Raw genomic sequence first — 18835 nt, 5'->3', positions numbered from 1 at the left:
ATTTTAGTTTAATTGCGTTTTAAGTAGATTTTCATGTTTTGTCGGGTGGTCGGTGGCGTCCGGATGGTCGCGGCGAGTCGCATACCAAAATGAGGCTGTGTGGCCGAAAACTACGTGTTGGCGCGATGAGGACGGCAAATTATATAAAAATGAAACGCGAAACCATTTCGGGCCGGACTTCCGATTTCAATACGCGGAAGCATAGTCCGTGAAACCAGATTTGCAATAGGAAATGCTGACTGTTTCCCAATCAGGACAGGCCAGAAAATGGCACAAACCCACTAGAATTTCATTTTAACCTGCAACGCTGCAATTTCACAGTACAAGATATTTGTTGCATTTATCACATTTGTACAAAATCTATGCTTAGTTTCTACTATTCCGATCTAAGCATCCAAGTTAGCTTTTTTCGTAAAAAAATAAAATAGTGCATAACATTTTGATTTTCTAAAAAGCTAAATTCATATTCGAATTGAAAGTTCGAAGTTTGGTCTGGCTCTCCGGAAGAAGACGCTATAAAAATAAAACGCTGCGGTTATAGCACATAACAACGCTAGCCATGAAGGAGTCGCAAATAGAAACCGAGAACGAATTCAAATATTTAAAAGGTTGGCTGGTCTGTACACGAGAAGACTCTGTTTGTCGCAGTTGAAAATTTATCATCCGCCGAAATGAAAAGATTTGCCATCATATATTGTGGTGTGCGTGATGCGCTGTCAGCGCTAGCCGGCGGGTTGCAGGTTACCAGCCTCGGGCGGATATAATATTCATAGCCCAAGGGTGAGCAAACCTAAGTACTTTTTGTTACATCTACATGAACTCATCAACATGAAAGCTTTTCGTAGATTGTTTGTTTTTGTACGCGCAGCGTCTATTGAGGCAACTAGACGCTACGCGAAAACTATTCGTAAAATGTTCAACTTGCAAACGTAATGCAACGAAAATATTTGTAAAGTATATTCGTAGAATATTCCCACTGCCACGATGGCATTGTAGGGCGGATTTAAATGCGCGCACAACGTATGTGTTTACGTTATCATGGGTAATTAAAGTGATTTGTGCGAAACGGTGGCCAGGTGCGATTGTCCTTAAGCAGGATAACGTAGGATGTGCGCGAGAACTTAGCACTCTCGTGCGGCGGCTCTTTCCTCGTTGCCGGGTTGGAACGGCCCTTCATTTCCGGCCGCCGCCGCGCTATGATGCAGGTTTGGTTAAAGTGTTTAAGGCCTAAACGCTATAAAGTTTGTTGATCAGATTTCGGGCGCACGGAGGCTAGATTCGCGACTCTGATAAATTAATAAACGCCTGTGCGTTTGTTCGGCTAAATTTTAAGCCTACGCTCTAAGACGCTTTCTGCTCTTCTACGTGAGCAAATGCTCCTCCAACCCAACCATTGTTCAATATATATCTATATGAATTGTGAAAAACAAATTGCAAAAGCTCCCAGATCGCCTGAAGCCGACTTCTGCAACTGCGAGCTTTGCATGTTAAGATATTCCAGCAGATAATGCGAGTTTTACGCACAATGAATGAAAGAAGTTGGGCGTGAGAATTTGCCAAGGGTACGTGTCAGGTATATACATTTGAAGATATTTTGCCTGTCTAGACTAGTACTGCGTTCAATTCCTCTGCGAATTGAATGTTGGCCCCGAACGAGCAACGGGGCAACTTTTTTACATTCGATATCGCACTTTTCATTTCTCTCATCTAGAGATAAATTATACGAACACAAAGAAGCCCAGCGTATAGCAGAGGTCTGAATTCTGAATGATTGCAGAACTAATGAAAAGTCCGACGCAATTTGTATCAAATGTGAAATCTTCTTTTTTTTTTTTATTGATCGAAATAAAACTCGATGTGCAATTTCCATGTTGGCGTAATATATTTTTATTATTTCGATGTAGCTTTAAAAGAAACACGCATTTAAAAGTAGGTACATAAAAACGGAGAACCCTTCGCGTAAAATGGTTGAGCCGAAGGCAAACGATACTGCCTTAATCCCAATGAGTAATTTTTAAAACACTCGGCGAGGTCTCTTGATCTTGTCGGAAGTTAACCTAATTATGTATCATTATAACGAAGTAGTAATTCACAATTAAATTCAGAAAATATTGCCTTGCGTATTGACCAAACCTATAAACACAAAAATTGCTACATATATGTAAGAAACAAGCTAAAAACGAGCTAAACCGGACCAGCAGAAAAGTGACGATGGAGGAGCTTTGAAAATAACGTAGTAAACTATTTGCACCGGAAACTTTTGCGATACGAATCCGCAGGCTGTGAACTTCTGGAACGCATTTCCGATCAGGTTAAATTAAAATCAAATTGCATTACTTTTTCCAATGCAAACTGATTCCATTATTTTCCTTCTCTGATGTTTGATGTGAAAGCATTATGTGTAATAATAAGCGGAGGTACTGGTGGATGCCTCGACTTCACCTCGTGGAAAGCAAACATCTTAAATTATTCGACGCGCGAACGTTGCAATCATAAGTAAATATACGTCGCAGTTGTGTACCTACATAAATATTTCCAGTTTACGGAAGCCAGCAAGAGGTGCCAGAGCACAAAATGAGTAATTGTACTGCCAAATTGAATTCCACGCTCCCACTGGATGTATTAGTATTAATCTTCTTTTGAATTTGAACGGGGTGTGTGAGTGTCAAACCAACAGGCGAGTTTTGCTTAATTAGAAGCAAATAAATACCGGAACAATCATGAAGTCACTAAGTGTTGATTTGTGGGTATATTAATTGATTTATAATAAATTCAAACGTGATGTGAATTTCATGTTTTGCTTTTGCTCGTCTGCCATTACTGAAAGGTAAGTGGAAGCATCTTGGAGAAACGAATTACCATATTCTCACATAATTAATATTAACGAATACGCAAATGCACCTCGTGCGATGTTCCATAGGGTGTACCTTCTACCTACTTCTAGTGTTCTAGTGCAGCGCTTCTAATTATTAATTTCCAAGTGCTTGCAAAACCTTTCACTCGCACTAAGTTTGCTGTACCGTGAAGCGCGAAAGGAAAAAGCGCAAATGAAACACTGGCGCTTAATAATTAATTTCTATGGCATTAGCTCGACAACCAGCTAACCGCAGCTGGCGTCTGTCGTTTAAATTGAATGACACATGATTTCGCAGGTTAGAGATCGCTTAAAACGCTTAAAAGTTAATGAAAATCTCGTAAAGCTGAACATTTTTACTGTTACATTCTATATACGCATTGCGGTAGCTTTTGCATGCGCATGTAAATGCTGACTATTCGATTTTCGGGAAAAGTTGTTTTTGAAATTGTGTGTCTCACAAATTTGCATGGTCTTATTTATTCAAATCGATGCGCATATCAAAAATAGCACTGGAAAAGGTTACCAGCAGCACCAGACACAAAAAAAAAACAGATACGCCAATATGCCGATGGCAAAAGAGAACTATCCGGGGAGTTGTTAGAGAATGTCCAGTTGTAAATGTTAGCGAAGAGTATTCGAAATGTAGGTAACCTTTTGAAAATGTTCCTTCGGTCAGAGTAAAGCCTACCGCCCCTTTTGAATATGTGCATTTTTTTCGTTCATAATTCAAACCAACACAGGTACATCCCTTCTCTTGAGCAATGTTAATATTACCGTTATGTACTCGGTAAATTTTGGCAGTAAAATTAAAACTAAACACCACGCCACGCTGGTTTTAATAATAAATTACCGACCTATTTTATGCTTGTACCGGGTAAGAGCTTTTTGTGGGACGTTAGGCTTCCCCTGACCCGCTGCGTTCACGATTAGGAATTACAGAAAAGAAAATCAATTGCGTCCCCTTTAACGCGTACATTCAATCCGGCGAACCTTTAAAAACGACCGCTATTTTTTACGCCGTAATTTATCGCACGCATTTATTATGTATTGAAACTAATTTGATTGAATTTGTAAGATAAACGACGACATTTTTTTCGCGTTTGGAAACTGCCTATAAAAATCCTTGCAGATATTTCAAGTTTAATTTGGTAATAAAAATGTGTAAAACTATAAAAATAATTCAAATGATCATTATGCGAAGACATTGGACGGCATATATGCCGTTGTGTTATAATGTTGGTAATAAAAAACGCTATTCCCTGCGTTGCGCATCAGTACCACACCGATGTAATAAGCTATTCAATTTGGACGGCAATTTTCTGAGCGATTTTCCCAGCGACCTTACTAGCTGTCGTCCAAACCATGGTACTGAATGCAATAAAAGTGCAAATACATCCCTAGGACGAAATAACAGAACAAAAAACCACAACCGGAGAAGTTGGAACTTTGGGACGTAAGGCCAAAAATGAGAATTTAATGTAGTAATGAAAACACCCGAGTGATATTAGAATTTAAGCCGCAAATGTTGGATATTTGTCCTCTTGTGCGCGTTCTGTTGACTCCTACGGCCGGTGAGCCCTGAAACTTTTGATAAATTTCGCAATCTTATTACTCCTTGTGTTGTAGTCTTTCTTTTGCTCGTAATCCAAGCAATAATCCCGAATATATAGATATACGCATATAAAAGTGGTATATGTATACTGAAAATGGAATGCAAATGGTATTTTGTGGCCTCGCAATACATATTCTCATATAAATCGTTTTATTTTTCCTGCGTATTTTTTGTTGCTTTCCTGCGCTTGGCTGAATTTATTTTTCGCCTTTCGGGAAAGCCTGGTATCGTATGTTGGCCAGGCCGTCTTGGGCAAAAAACAGTCCGCGTGCTATATCGAGGGCTCGGGCATTCCTGCACCGGGCACTCGGACGAAATGTAAGTTATGCCGTTTTCATATTGTTTATTTACCTTCGGGATATACGGTTGTAAGGCCCACCCGCGGTGGTGGCCTGGAAAACGAACATGAGCCGGCGATGATAAAGCACCATGCCGCGCAAAAGTAAAAGCTAATGTAGCAAAGAAGGAAAAAAGTGTAAAAGCTACAATTACACTCTAACATGCGACTGCAACTGGCACCATCCGAATACCTAAATATTCATTCTTGTTTAAAATAATTCAATGTAATAATAACAATATTCCCAAAAATATAATAGACACATTTTATTGCGGTGTAAAAAGTGGTGCTTATGAAGATTTCAATATTGCATTGTATTGCGTTCTTCATGCGAGAAGCAATCATATGTCTGAAAAGGTAAAATGCAATATTTATGATATGTAAACTTTATTTCTTTGTACAGGAATTGGCCGGTGATCGATGGACAGATATCTGGAGGCGTGCTATGCATTATTCAAAAAGTCCTCCGCGAAGCTAGGATGACTAGGCTGGAATATATTCGCATCTCTGCTGCACCAGAAGACGCTCTCATGTTTATTTGGAATATCCACTAGAAATAAAATTTAGAGTTTGCAGGACTCTTTGAAATGAAGATCAAATATTCATGTTAGACAATAAGCCGCATGTGGAATAGGATACCAGTATTTTTGCTTAAGATATTCGGTGATTTTCGAGCCGCCTCTTTTACTCGAAGTCCGAATGGCGTTTCTTGTCGTTGACATAAATCCTGCCCACGAACGCACCGACGAGCGTTTACCTTTTTGTACCCGCTCCGTTCGGAGTATTATCCGAAGGTCTGCGCTTCGCTTAACTTACGAAAACTAAATGCACGTTCCTGAATAACCAGGATGCAAATATCTTTACAGAAGCAGATAGTAATTATTAGAGTTTACGGTCGCGTACTCCTTGCATCCGCTGGGGGCCGAAATAAACGGAACTAACACACTTAGTTCATGAAGTACGCTAGCAGGTATAAGTGCAACAAGAGCAACAAGCGCACCAAGTGCGAGAAAAGCAACTTGTGCACCCCTGAGAAGAAGTAGCATAACAATGCTCGAGTGTAAGAGTTTCCCTTCGAAAACACGGAAAAGAAAATAGGGCAGGTGACGGGTTTTTGGTTGCGGGGTTTGAGTAAAATATATACTGTATTTAGGAAAGTCTTAACACGGCGCCAGCGCGACTACTGTCGGAACTGTTTGCTTGCGTTTTCTAGCCATATCTTCCACTCCGTGGGAGTCAACAAATGCCGCGCACATTCACACTCAGCTGCTACTACCACAGGCGAATGGTTGCACAAACCGCGTCAACGGCGCTATCCTTGGCCAATATCGTTTTGCACACACATATTTCTCGCGGGTCCACGCAACTAGGACACTAACTCCGATTCCCGAAATGCCGGCACGCCCGGCACCGCGATTTTGTTATATATTTATTTCGTTATTGAGGGTCGCATTGAAGCCAATTGGAAAATTAAATTTTATGTTCGTCACATTGCACCAGAATTCCTTTTACTATACTTTCTTATATTATACTTGCTCGTATATATATACACACCAGTAAACTATGCCCAAGAATATTTATATATCTTGCGGCTTATATTCTTCTCTATTTTTCAGACGGGGGCATTATTGCAATGATGGAAACACGCAATCGGGTCGTATATTTGATAAAATTGGTTATTAAATAAATAACATCGTTGTACGCGTATTTTTTATTTCCTCGATAGTCTTGTTCGAGAAGTGGGACATAAACTATTTTTAATTGCGGGTCGGGATAGCACATCCCTTTGTCTGTGCGTGCTGCTATTGAATTTCAATAAATACAGTGCATAGCTGAACAATGTTTGGCTTTTAAGCATCCGGGAGCCTGTAATTTCTCGATATATAACCGGAACTAAAGCTTCCAATAATTGCTTTTGGACAAAGCATAGAAACTGATACAAACAATACTAGTTAAAATTTTGATGAAGTTTTTCCGAAATGTTTTCCCGCTTCGACCGGCTGGTGCTACATCCGAATTCAATTTAGTTGCGGAAATATATCAATCAGTTCAACAGTTCCCTCCACAAGTCGATAACTTTACTTAACAACCTGATCGAGATCCAGACAGCTATCACCAATGGAACGAATTAACATTCATTAAAAGTTTTACCTGAAAGGATTTGTCAATTATGCGGCCTGTAGAATTGGAACGTGATGTCGGTATCATTGCAGCCAGCATATAATCGCATTCGCTCAGTACCCAAATGGGACTCCAAAGGTATTCAAAGAAGACAAAGGTGGATTTTACGAGTTTACATTATAATTCGTAAATTCTCAACTCAAATGCCGTGAATACCACATGAAAGGACCACCGTAACGAAATAAATTAATTATAAAAGCAGGACATTTAATAAATACATACGTAATTATTTTAAATTCAGTTTGACATAGAAATACGCATAGATAATCACGATGCAAGGATAACGACAAACGGTGCAGACAGTTTCGCATTCTCTCGGGATGCACACCGCAAAAACTTTCTAATTCACACAGCGGGTGGGCCATATATTTTATCCGTTTGCCAAAAGGTATTCATGATGAATTTATTGTACTCGAAACTCTCGTCTCCTTAGCGATTAACTCCCTAGCCGCGGGTGGTGGCTGTACGTCGCATGGGTGAACTGACAGTGACAACTACTTTGTGAAGGGACTCGATTTTATTCCAACCTAAAGATTAAACTTTCTATATAGAAGAATATTATTATTTTAAGCCTCTATAGAACTAAGTATGAAATAGTAAGCTCCTGCTCCGCATAATAAACCAACAAAGATTAAGGAACTTTTTTATATTTACATAACAAAACATGAATAAATTAATTATAGTAGATACTGTTGCAACTCTCTGAATATATGCAGTTTTGTTAGCAGGAGGCGTCGAATTAATCCATTATGTCGCATCTAATTTACACATTCGAATTAGTTATTAAACTTGCCGACGGGCATTCAGTAGGAGAGCATTAGATATGCGTTTGAACTGCTAGAAAGCATGAAATATAAATTGATAGTTTATAATCATTATACGCTTCCGCCGGGCGCGTAGTTAAACTTTTCGAAAATGGCAGAAGTTCCGAGCAGTGTGTCCATTTGAAACGTGCGTTTCAGTTTAATTGGGTAATTCATTATTAATTAATACAAAGAGCGAGTCTGTAGACAGGATTACCCATGACGTAAAATATTAATAAATACTCGGAGACTGCTCCTAGACAGCTTTTTGGTGGTCTCACAGATCTAGATATTAAATGAAATTTATTAACGTAAATAAATACTTATTGCTGATAACCGGAAGATTTTATGCTATATAGATATATGGAGAATATTGTGTTTTGTTTATTGTGAGATGAAACAAATTAATTTTATTTTCAGGAACGGCACATAAGTAAGGTTGTGATTTTCGTGTTTCATCCGGAAGCAGTCGTATATGCGTTGTGTTCAACTTGTATTACGGTCATCCGCTACTTTGTAGTCGCAATAAAGCGTCCGCTAATTAAAGTCGTGGCCGGCGTAAAACCCGTCAGCGCACTTTTGCGCGTCCCCGACGGTCGCCGGAATCGCGGCCGGCACCTGCATGCGCATTAAGGGGTTGCGCGTTCGGGGCGGCACTCTCGCGCGGCGCTAATTTCATTTTACTTGAGCATAATGGACGCGTTGTTTTTAGGGCCGTTTCGCTCGTTAATAACGTTAAAATGTATGATGGGCTTGTTTTTAAAAAGACATCGCCCCAAATTGGCGTCGCCGGTTAGCAGCGTCGTTCCGGGATTTTTAAAAAACATTCCCTGCGCTCGCATTTTTAATGCCACCGGCAATGCGGACCGTCGTGGTTCGTCCGGTTTGTACGTGAACGGAAAACATAACTGCGAAGGGGCGATTTACAAGAGGTCCCGACGTAATTACCAGACTAAAAGGTTTCTCAATATACTATACATGAGTATAGAGCTATTGGTATATAGATTCTGGAGGAAACATAATTCGATTAATTCACTGGAATGCGTTATACTTACATATATCGATTAGCTTCCGCCTTGTCATAAATTGATTATATTTGAGGAAACTGCTAAACTATCTATCAATTTAGTGCTGCTGTTAATAAAAAAATTGTTAAATTGAAAATGCACAGCTTTGAAATAAACAAGATGACTTCAGCCGGATTTCTGATGCAATTATAACTTCTCATCGGCGGCAGAAGTTCATTAAGAGACCTGTTAATAATTCAGCGCGGCTGTACATAAATTTTCGAAGGAGACGAAATAGTTTTCGCCCGTGAGCCCATAAGCTCACGACGCATTCGTTTGTCTCGGAGGACGTACAAGGATCCGACGATGCGATGGATGTGGCAGCGCGGCCCATCCGGGATGAGCCGACAATATAATATTACAACTTAGTATGCCCAGTTGTGTTGTGCGACTGGTGGCGGCCTCTCTTCGACTTGATGTCCGAGGCATGTCCTATCTATCCTATCACATTACACGAAAAGGGACGACCTTAATCCTATATTAAGACTAAACATGACCATCTTGGATTCCAATTGGGGCCTTTGAACCGAAGACGATAACATTCTAAACGATACGCTGGTCTTTACCAGTCGCATTCAACCGACAAAAGTGAAATACTATACTAATTATCTTTAAAAAATTAATTGTGTGTTTGTTCCAGATACTCACATTATACTTGTACCTACATAGATGTATTACAAAAAATATGCTATATTGCATATAACGTTTAATTTATTAAGATACTAGCTTTTTCCTGTGACTTCGTCCCGGTAGTGTTTAATAAAAATGTAATTCGTTTTTACTCTCTTGTTCTAGACATAGTATGTGTCAATTCTATCAATAAAATTTGCAATTTTATTTTAAAGAAATTAATTATATAAAGAATTGCTAATAATGCACTTCAGCACGCCATCTCGGATTCAATTATTTAACTATAACTATGATTGAATCTCAATACCACCTTTTATCTCATAGAAAAAGGCTGTTTTTATGGTTTTCCCAGCAATTATTCAATTTTTTTTTGTCATAAAAAACATCCTTGGATTTTAACGAACATTTAAATAAAGAATTTGCCTAATTGGTCTTGGCGTTGTTGAGTTATCCGCTTACCAACACATTTTGCAATTCATTTTTATATTTTAAAGTCAAAACTTGTAGTTGTAAACTTAAGAATATTTAACTGCAAAACTTAACGATTTATCTGAGTTTTGAGAATAGAAACAACTTTTGACATATTGGTTTGTGAACCGAGAATATCATTAGTTACTGTTGATTGCATTTTTGAAACCAGTTTGCATAACTCCAATTAATTTTTCACAATCGTAGAATTTAATTTAATACATAATCACAATTATAATAAAAACACGACGGAATATAATTTAACAAAATTTAATGTGTTGTACAACCAATTCCGACTTTCACAAAAACTCACGTAAGCATTTATGATGCTTCCTTACCTGCATTATGTGCATTACAAAAACATTTTTTTAGGTCAACATAAAACGTCTTCGCTGTAAAATAATAATGTCGTTACGTTTACTCACGCAAATTTCTACATATTATGAGGTTGCCAAATTAACAGCGCCCTTCTGATTGATAGTAGTAGATTTGTTGTGGTGGACTTACCTGAAACAATAAAAACAAGTTTGAATATGCAAAATGATGCTACGAAGTGAATTCTAATGATAAAACTTTAAGTTAAATATTTAAGATTGTAAACGAGCTGGTGCCGAACATTTGGCGCTTATTTCCGCCCGACGTGTGCTTCTTGAAGCACGCGCGCTTGCACAGTTAGCCAATGAGTAATGAAGGATTTTAAAATATTCAGGGCAGCCGGCACTAAACAACAACGATGTCGACCAACAACAAACTATTCACCGGAATACAAATTACGTGCGCCGAATAGTAGAAAATGAGAGAATGCGCCAAAACCGAGCGAAAACGAGTAGTTGCAGTCAATTCTAGTTTCATTACCAATTTACATACAATTAGTTTTAAATTTTTCATTCTTCCTGTTTAGTGCAATGAATTTCTTTTTCTTTTTTTTTGTGTGTGACTGTTTAATGTTGGCAAAAGCAATTAGATCGTGTTAATGATTAATTTACGATGCGGTGCAGTGAAAGTAAATGTGATCATAAATAATGCCGGCGAAATTTCGATTTCAAAGAGCCGCGGGACAATTTTCAATTTTCTTCTTAGCAGCCCGGAGAACAACGCGAAACGCAACGTGTAGCCTCAGCAGTTGGTGGAAATTCAGTACTGCCATGGGAGTTTTCTATATGCGGCATACTTTTTCACTCCAACCTTGTGCAGATTTAATTAAACAAAAAATTAAATTTATACGTTGTACATTTAATAGTACATCCCTGAGGATTTTTTAATTGAGCATAATGAAAAAATGGAATTCGCATTGTGTGTGAGTATTTTTACGCTCGTACAATTTCGAAATTTAGAAAGTTTTGGGCGGAAATTACTAAAATAAAATATTATTGCTTTCTGCATACGTTTAAATATTTATTTTAAAGTATCAACAAGAAACGGGGAACAATATATTCGTTTTAACAAGCACAGCACATAAGAATCGTTTTGATTTTGTTTAGTGAGTATCTAAAAAGTGATTTGGGGGTTGATTAGTTTCTCGGTGAGTTTAGTGATGATGAATTGAGGTGCTGGAATAAGAGGATGCAGATGGTTTCCAGCCGTCGTCGTGATGGTGCACCTCTTCGTGGTGATGATCATGATGGTCATGATGCTCGTAATGTTCGTGATGATCGTGGTGTTCATGATGAACTGGGACATGTACTGGAACCTTGACAGTATATGGAACTTCTTTTTCTACTGGATATGGTACTTCTTTAATGACTGGGAAAGGTTTGTCGACGGGCACTTTAACCTCGTACGGCACCGGCTTCTCAACAGTGTACGGAACTTTCTTCTCGACAGTGTACGGCTGTGGCACTGGTACTTTCACTTCGTACGGGACCGGCTTTGGTACCTCAACTGGGTAAGGCTTGTCGACGGGTACCTTTACTTCGTACGGTACTGGCTTCTCGACTGGGTAAGGCACGTGCTTCTCAACAGTGACGGTGTATGGTTTTGGTACGTGAACAGTGTATGGACGATCAACTGGTACCTTAACCTCATATGGAACCTTCTTTTCGACTGTGTAAGGGGCAGGCACTGGGATCTCTACCTTGACTGGGTATGGTACCTTCTTCTCAACGGTGTATGGCGCTGGAACTGGCACCTTTACCTCATATGGAACCTTCTTTTCGACAGTGTATGGCTTGGGCACGTGAACCTTGACTTCATAAGGACGAGGAACATCGACCTTGACTTCATAGGGCACTTTCTTGATGACTTCGTATGGTTGGGGAACAAAGTACGGCACCTTGATGTATTCCTTTACTGGATACGGCACTTTCTTCTCGACGGTGTAGGGTTGTGGGACGGGTACCTTCACCTCATACGGTACTTTCTTCTCAACCGTGTAAGGCACGTGTTTCTCTACGGTGTATGGCACTGGGATTTTCTTAGTGACCACTTGCGTCTTCACGTGCTCATGGACATGATCGTGATGATGATCATCGCCCCAGCCATGGCTGCTGCTGCCGCCAAAGTCACCGGTCCAACCGCCACCGTATTCCGCATGATCCCCTAAAGCAAAACTGCGCTTCACTGGTTTTAAATTGCTCTCCAGCGATTCCTTCGTGGAATCCGCGGCTAGAGCCGAGCACAAGCACACGGCGCTAATAATCAACTGCAAATGAATTTTTGTTTATAATTCTGAATTTTTTGTTCTCCTCTTCTGATGAATAATACTTACAATCGCCTTCATGCTTGGAGGTTTGGAATGGCTCTGATTTCGGAACGAGCGTCACACGCTTATATACTCCTCACCACGTACACTTTCTTTTACTATTATTAAAACATTACTAAAAATCACCAGTCGAGACCCATTATTAATGCTCTTTGAGCATGCCGAAACTTAGCAAACATTATCATTTTTAATTTTAGTACACCAAAATGTCGAGCAATTATAACACAAATTGTGCAATATTTTGGCAAATTGATCTTGAGCGCATGAATTGTAACAGAATATCAAATAATGCCACTACACTAATTATACTCATTACTCACAATTAATGTCCATTAGTACGCTCCCAATAAATATAATAACTAATTAATGACAAAAGCGCTATTGATAACGTCACATAAATAATCCAGCAATGTGTGATTATAATAAACAACTTGAATTCCTATATGCAAAACGGGAGCTACGCGTATGGCGTTTGAATTACGCATTATTTATGACAACAATGTCTGCTATACGTCTGAATACACATTGAATATGCGGTTTTTAAATTATTTTTCCGCTTTTGAACAACGACAAGAAGTAAATAACAACGAGTACGAAACGTGTAACCTTTGCGCGTATATTAATTAAGAGCACCTTACGTAATTTAGAAAATCGGATGTTTGCCCAATTCTAAACGAATATGCGTGCGAAAGAACAACCGAAAAGAGAGTGGTACCGGAAACCCAAATTTATCACTCAGTAATTAGTCTTAATCGACATGTATCTATAGCAACCGACGTTTTTGCTTCGATTGGAGCGGACGCTAGTACGAAGCAGCTGGGCATCGAGGATTTCTACCGAAAAAAAATGCAACAACAAAATTGCGCCAGTGCGACACCGCACAAACGCCAAACAGATTTAATACATATTTATGACCAGCCGTTTGTTAATTATTCATGGTGGCGCAGTTTGCATCACGCTGATATTTTCACTCTCGAAAATCACAACAAGCAAATGAACAATTTCTGTCATCTTATAAAAAAAAAATTAATAATTTGAGTGTGAAATTTAAATTTAAATTAAATTAAAAATATATATTTATATATCAATCATTGGCTTATACACGTTGTTTCGACATCTTAATAGCGCAGCAATCCAACAAACAATTTTCTATTTTGGTCACAGCTCCTAGCACATCGTATGGAAGGCGATAAAAAAACAGTCTACATATGACAAGTGTGCGAGTATAGTAGAATTTCTAAAATGAAAGTATCCGCAGCCGATATATGGCAATAAATGCGTTCTTAAAATTTTGCATTTAACGCGTAGTTCTGCGGCTACATTCCTATCATATAATTGTTCTAAAAAAAAACTGGACAAAATTCTAATTATCCACTTGTATTGTCTGGCCTAATTGGTATGCTGTAATTAATCAATTAATGGGAAGCCGTAATTGTTCCTCTGGATACTATAATGCGAAGTAAGCAAGGGCCCGTCGACCGAGCGCACACCTCAAATGGTTTCCTGTAAACGCTTTGCAGCCCGGAATGTAATAGCTTTGTATAATTCGTAATAACATTGCAAACGCATTCTAATTACAAATTTCGAAGACAATTTGCACAGCAGGTAAAACACAATTTTTTTTTTCTAATTTGTCTTGAAATAATATTTCACTGCTTAGGCACTAAAGCTGAACCTACACTTGAAACGGAAGTGGATTCAAGTCGACGTTGTTAACATTTTTATTAATTAAATAAAATTATCTTGCAACATACAGTCCTAAATAAATTATTAACAATTACAATGAATTTGTCTGAATGCCAACACGAAAGTAGCGAACAATTATAGTTGCGGTAATAATTTCGCGCGAGTGCCCACTTTAATATGTTGCCATTTCTTGTTCGCTGCTTTTGTACGAATACACGAGTCGACGTGGAATTAAAAGCGAACAACTCGAACGCGAATTGAAATTGCTGAATTTCGCCCGAAATTTAAATCATTACCATGCATTATTATATAAACGTAATGAAATTGCCGTCGTGGCGTTGTGCGCGCAGGTTGGCATGATGGCATAAGACCGACTAATTAGCACAACGATTGCCGTATGAGCGTTTTAATGCATAAGAGAAGTGCTCTGAAGGGCACCTAGGTGGCTTGCAATGCAATTCGCTGTACTGTCTTAAAAGTACGCTTCAGGTTGCCAAGGAACCTAGTAAAATTTCATTAAATTGTTGCTGGTGCATGTGGAATATATTAAAACTAAATTAATTAGTTAATTACATAGGTAACGTAACATTATAATAAGAGCAATAATTTCTAAAGTAATTGTGTTGTCGCATGATGAAGAAAGAGCGTTTCAAGTCGACGATTTCGATGAAGTAAGAAAAATTCTTTTATATTTCAATTTGTGCCCGCCGCACGCCTGTATGACAGCGAAATATCCTCACCACAGATTGATAATCAATACTAGAGACCCCGAAGATAAGCGAATCCCATGAACGTTCTCGTCGAATGGTAGCGTGATCAAAAGAAGTTATATTGTGTGTCGTTGCGCACGATCCGGAAGCCGGTATTTGTGTATACTGACAGCCGCGACGTATATGCAAAACTCGACGTGCACCTATTCAACATGTTTCAATCTGCACATCTACGTACCCGATCGGCGGGAATTGAACCCCGGGCGCTGATCTGATGTCGTATAAAAATGCCAATATAATGCCGCGCGCATAAAACATAAATTCTGTAAGAGATATTGAAGTGACAATCTACGGCTGGAGGAAAAACGACGATCCGCGCTCGTTTATCGGCTGCCTGACTTTTGCCAGACGCTGTAAAGGGTCCCCCACATACCCATAGGGTGTATGAAGGTGTGAGATGAGCTCGGTGTCGCCCGGTGCCATCCCCGTCGATGATTCAACAGGAAATTAAGCCCCTCTTCGATTTGCCGTGAAGGAAATTCACATATTACAAACGCGTGTATTGCAAACACGCGCAGGACATGTGCAACGATCATTGAATGCACCCGAAGGTTTGTTCAACTTTTTTCTACGTCTGAACGACGCAATTAAAATATATTGAAAATGGTATTTGCATGAAAACTACACGGATCCTTGCGTTTTCTAGTGGTCAAGTTTTCAATTACATCTAACAAGCTAAAGGTAAAACCACGATTACTGAAGTTTGGAGATTTGACGGTGAAGTCAGTGACGCAAAAATCATTTCGGGGTAATAAAAGTTGTGCGCGATTTTATTAACTTTTTCTATGGGTCTAATTATGTTCGCTGCCCGCCCGATTATTACATCCTAATTGCGCGCGACAGATGTTTGAGGCCACGTAAATGCCCCCGTTAGGACGTGACCGCGTTTGCAAGCGTGCGTCGTTTCGCCAAGCTCTCTCACCGTCTTCCTCACATACACATTAGCATACACACCCACGCACACTGCCTTGCGCTAGTAATGTTTCAGGCAGTGCGGTGTGGTGCGCCAAACCAAGATTCGGAGAGTGACGAAGAGCGGCGGCGCTTTAAAAATGTCCGCCAACTGATCAAAGTGAATGATGGGCTGGAGATTATTTCCTTTCCGACGCGCCAGCCGTTTGTCGCCATTGCCTGACGCATCCGATGCTCCACAACGAAGATGCGGTATAAATTATTATCTCTGTTTTCTCATCGGCGTAACACGCCGTGCCCTGATGCTTATAGAAAAGTTGCCGCAACTTCTTGGCTTTGCTGCTCAAAACTTGCACACGCTGAGGATTTTCCCACTTTAAATCACTTTTTTTTCTTCGCCGCATTTCTGCTTTCAATGCTTTTAAGTCAACAATGTGTCGTTGTAATAGGTATATATGTACTAGTAAAATGGTACCTACTTATGGCACGTAGTGGAAATGTTAAATTTTCAATTTAAACTGACTATAATTTTTTTAGTTTTAGAGCTGCAATCAACATGAAGGGATAAAGTTATAGAAGTCGAAATCGTCGGTTGAGTCCATTGCATTAATGCGGTGTTGAGAGTTCCAACTCAGAACAATGCCATTGCTTGCCATTGGTTAGTAATCAACCGAAGAGCCCAGATGTTAGCAGCGCAATATCTATCTGAATTCGGCGAAAATGTACAGAATATTTGGCGAATAATTAGGAAGTGGGAATAATAATTTATATACATCCGCACTTTACTTCAACTAATGTCTATATTCATATTCTCAGAATTCCTTCCAAAAACACTTGTGACTTTATGAAAAAAAACCAGAGATTTCGACGAAATAAGAAATAACCAAAAGAAAACAAAGAATCATTATGCAGCTAAGCTGAATAAGCGAAAAACTTGCCTAATCAAAATTTATTCGCACTTCCTATTTGCGTTATTTGTCACTGCTGCGCGGCCAGAAACAAGAAATGAGCCGCCGGAAGCACGATTATCGCGATATAGAGACTTCCAAGGACGGCCAACTACGACCAACAACAAGCAATGCGAAGTAGTTTCGAGGCTGCCGCATTGCTCCTGTACTTGCTAGAGTTCCATCATCGTTATAGCGACAGAATTGAAACTTTTGTCGTATTAGAAATCTGTACAGTTCGGCCCGTTGCGCTTTTTTTTATTAGCAAGACTTTTGACTTTAAAAGAAACTTATTATTATTAAAGTTTAAATTACTTTCCAACTAGGTTTTAACTGGTTGAACACGACCTGTCCGATTTACGAGATAAATTATTGTGCGGATCGCAGACACAATGAAAAATGACACCGGGAATTCACAAAATTATGTAAGCGTGCGAATTTTCTTTAGTGATTTATAATGGATCCTCGCGCTTCCCCAATGCATCGCTGAGTGAAACAGTGCCGCATTCTACATTTTCACTCTTGTGCGATTATTAACTTTTTTGCGTCCGGTTATTTAATTGCGACGACAATAAACTGTAGCGATTAATGCGTCGTCATTAAAAACTTGGCAAAGAAATATAAAATTGTAATTATACGCTTTGTAGAAATAGTTTCAAGTTTCATAATTAAAAAGTTCACACAAGTATGTTTTAATTTGCAAAAGAAAATCAATGATGCGCGGAACACACAGAGAGAGGCTTTGCTCAGATAACTGCGAAACAAGCTGTGAAACTTTGATAATTTATCGTCGTACCTGTGCGCGGGCACTTTCGAACGTGGTTTACTTAACTTGAGGATTTATTTCCGGCGTGGACCTAACTAATACCCGCTGCGTCTTGCGTCCGGATTTGCGAATAACAATCTACACCCTCATACACATCGTACAAACTGCTGCGTGGTGACTTAATCCTCCAGTGAGCATGCCCATCTCTCTATAATTCAGTTTTATATTAATTTCCGTCGAATTTAATCCCAAACAAAGCACATTTGCTAATATAATTAATACGTCTTAATTGACTAATCCATCACGGTTTGCTGCAGACGGCATGCGGCAATGCGGCGTGTGTGAGTGTGGGCGTCGTATTTAATTCACAAACATATTTCATATTTCAAACCCGAAGCGCCCGGCGCCGGCGTGCGCACACATAATAATAATAATTCCAAACAAGTTGAAACTGACATGGCAAATAGCAGCACGCTTCCTGTGATTTCTGCGATACGCTTTCATAAACATAAATGTGCTCTGGCCCTGTTTGTGCACCTCCGTTGGCAAGGGTAAAACGACCCCAGATTTGTTTGTTTGCCTCCAGTCGGCATTCTATATTTGCACCAGTTTATGTTTATAATGTAAGTTTGCTTGTGGAGCGTTACTAGGAAGTAAAGGTCGTACAAGGAAAAAACCGGCTGAAAAACGTAGTCGGGAAACACTTGAATTTAAAAATTGCGTTAACGTGCGTTTGCATTTTATTTTCATCACATGAAACACATTATTAGGTCAGCAGGTCTTGCAAGATTATAACACACTAAGTGCTGAAGCGGCTAAAATCTGCAGGCCGCGTTATAACCGGTTGAATTTGAATGCAGCAATTAAGTAAATGTGGCGATGCAATACTCGCGCTCAAAGTGGGAAAGCCTGGCAATTAGTGAACTTTCATCAGGCGCCCGTGGGCCTCTGTTGAACCTACTGCAATGCACGCACGCACCCACACGTAGTCACACACACACTTATCAAGACACCAATAATATCATAGAACGGCAACGTTCTTGCTAACACCAGCAGGTACACTCTGGTTAGCAGGTCGGGTGGGTAGACGAGTGAACG

The 18835-nt window shown here is 39.5% G+C and overlaps 2 protein-coding genes across 3 annotated transcripts in view; both read right to left on the bottom strand.

Moving 5' to 3' along the window:
- Positions 1–18835, bottom strand: part of LOC135798318 (zwei Ig domain protein zig-8-like) — a 110855-nt gene that overhangs the window by 20286 nt on the left and 71734 nt on the right. The gene's annotated exons all lie outside the window — the stretch shown is intronic.
- On the bottom strand, positions 11394–12681 carry LOC135798529 (skin secretory protein xP2-like). The gene is made up of 2 exons (XM_065311388.1): positions 12663–12681; positions 11394–12596 (listed from the first exon to the last, which is right to left on the bottom strand). The coding sequence occupies exons 1-2, from the start codon at positions 12672–12674 to the stop codon at positions 11484–11486; spliced, it is 1125 nt and encodes a 374-aa protein (XP_065167460.1). The 5' UTR covers positions 12675–12681; the 3' UTR covers positions 11394–11483.

This window comes from Atheta coriaria, unplaced genomic scaffold (assembly GCF_025399875.1).
Source record: "Atheta coriaria isolate IRGN ID8LTWV9N9 unplaced genomic scaffold, Caltech_Dcor_3.1 hic_scaffold_9_pilon, whole genome shotgun sequence".
In the NCBI taxonomy this organism is placed as follows: Eukaryota; Metazoa; Arthropoda; class Insecta; order Coleoptera; family Staphylinidae; genus Dalotia; species Dalotia coriaria.
This window is presented reverse-complemented; position numbering and strand designations above follow the sequence as displayed.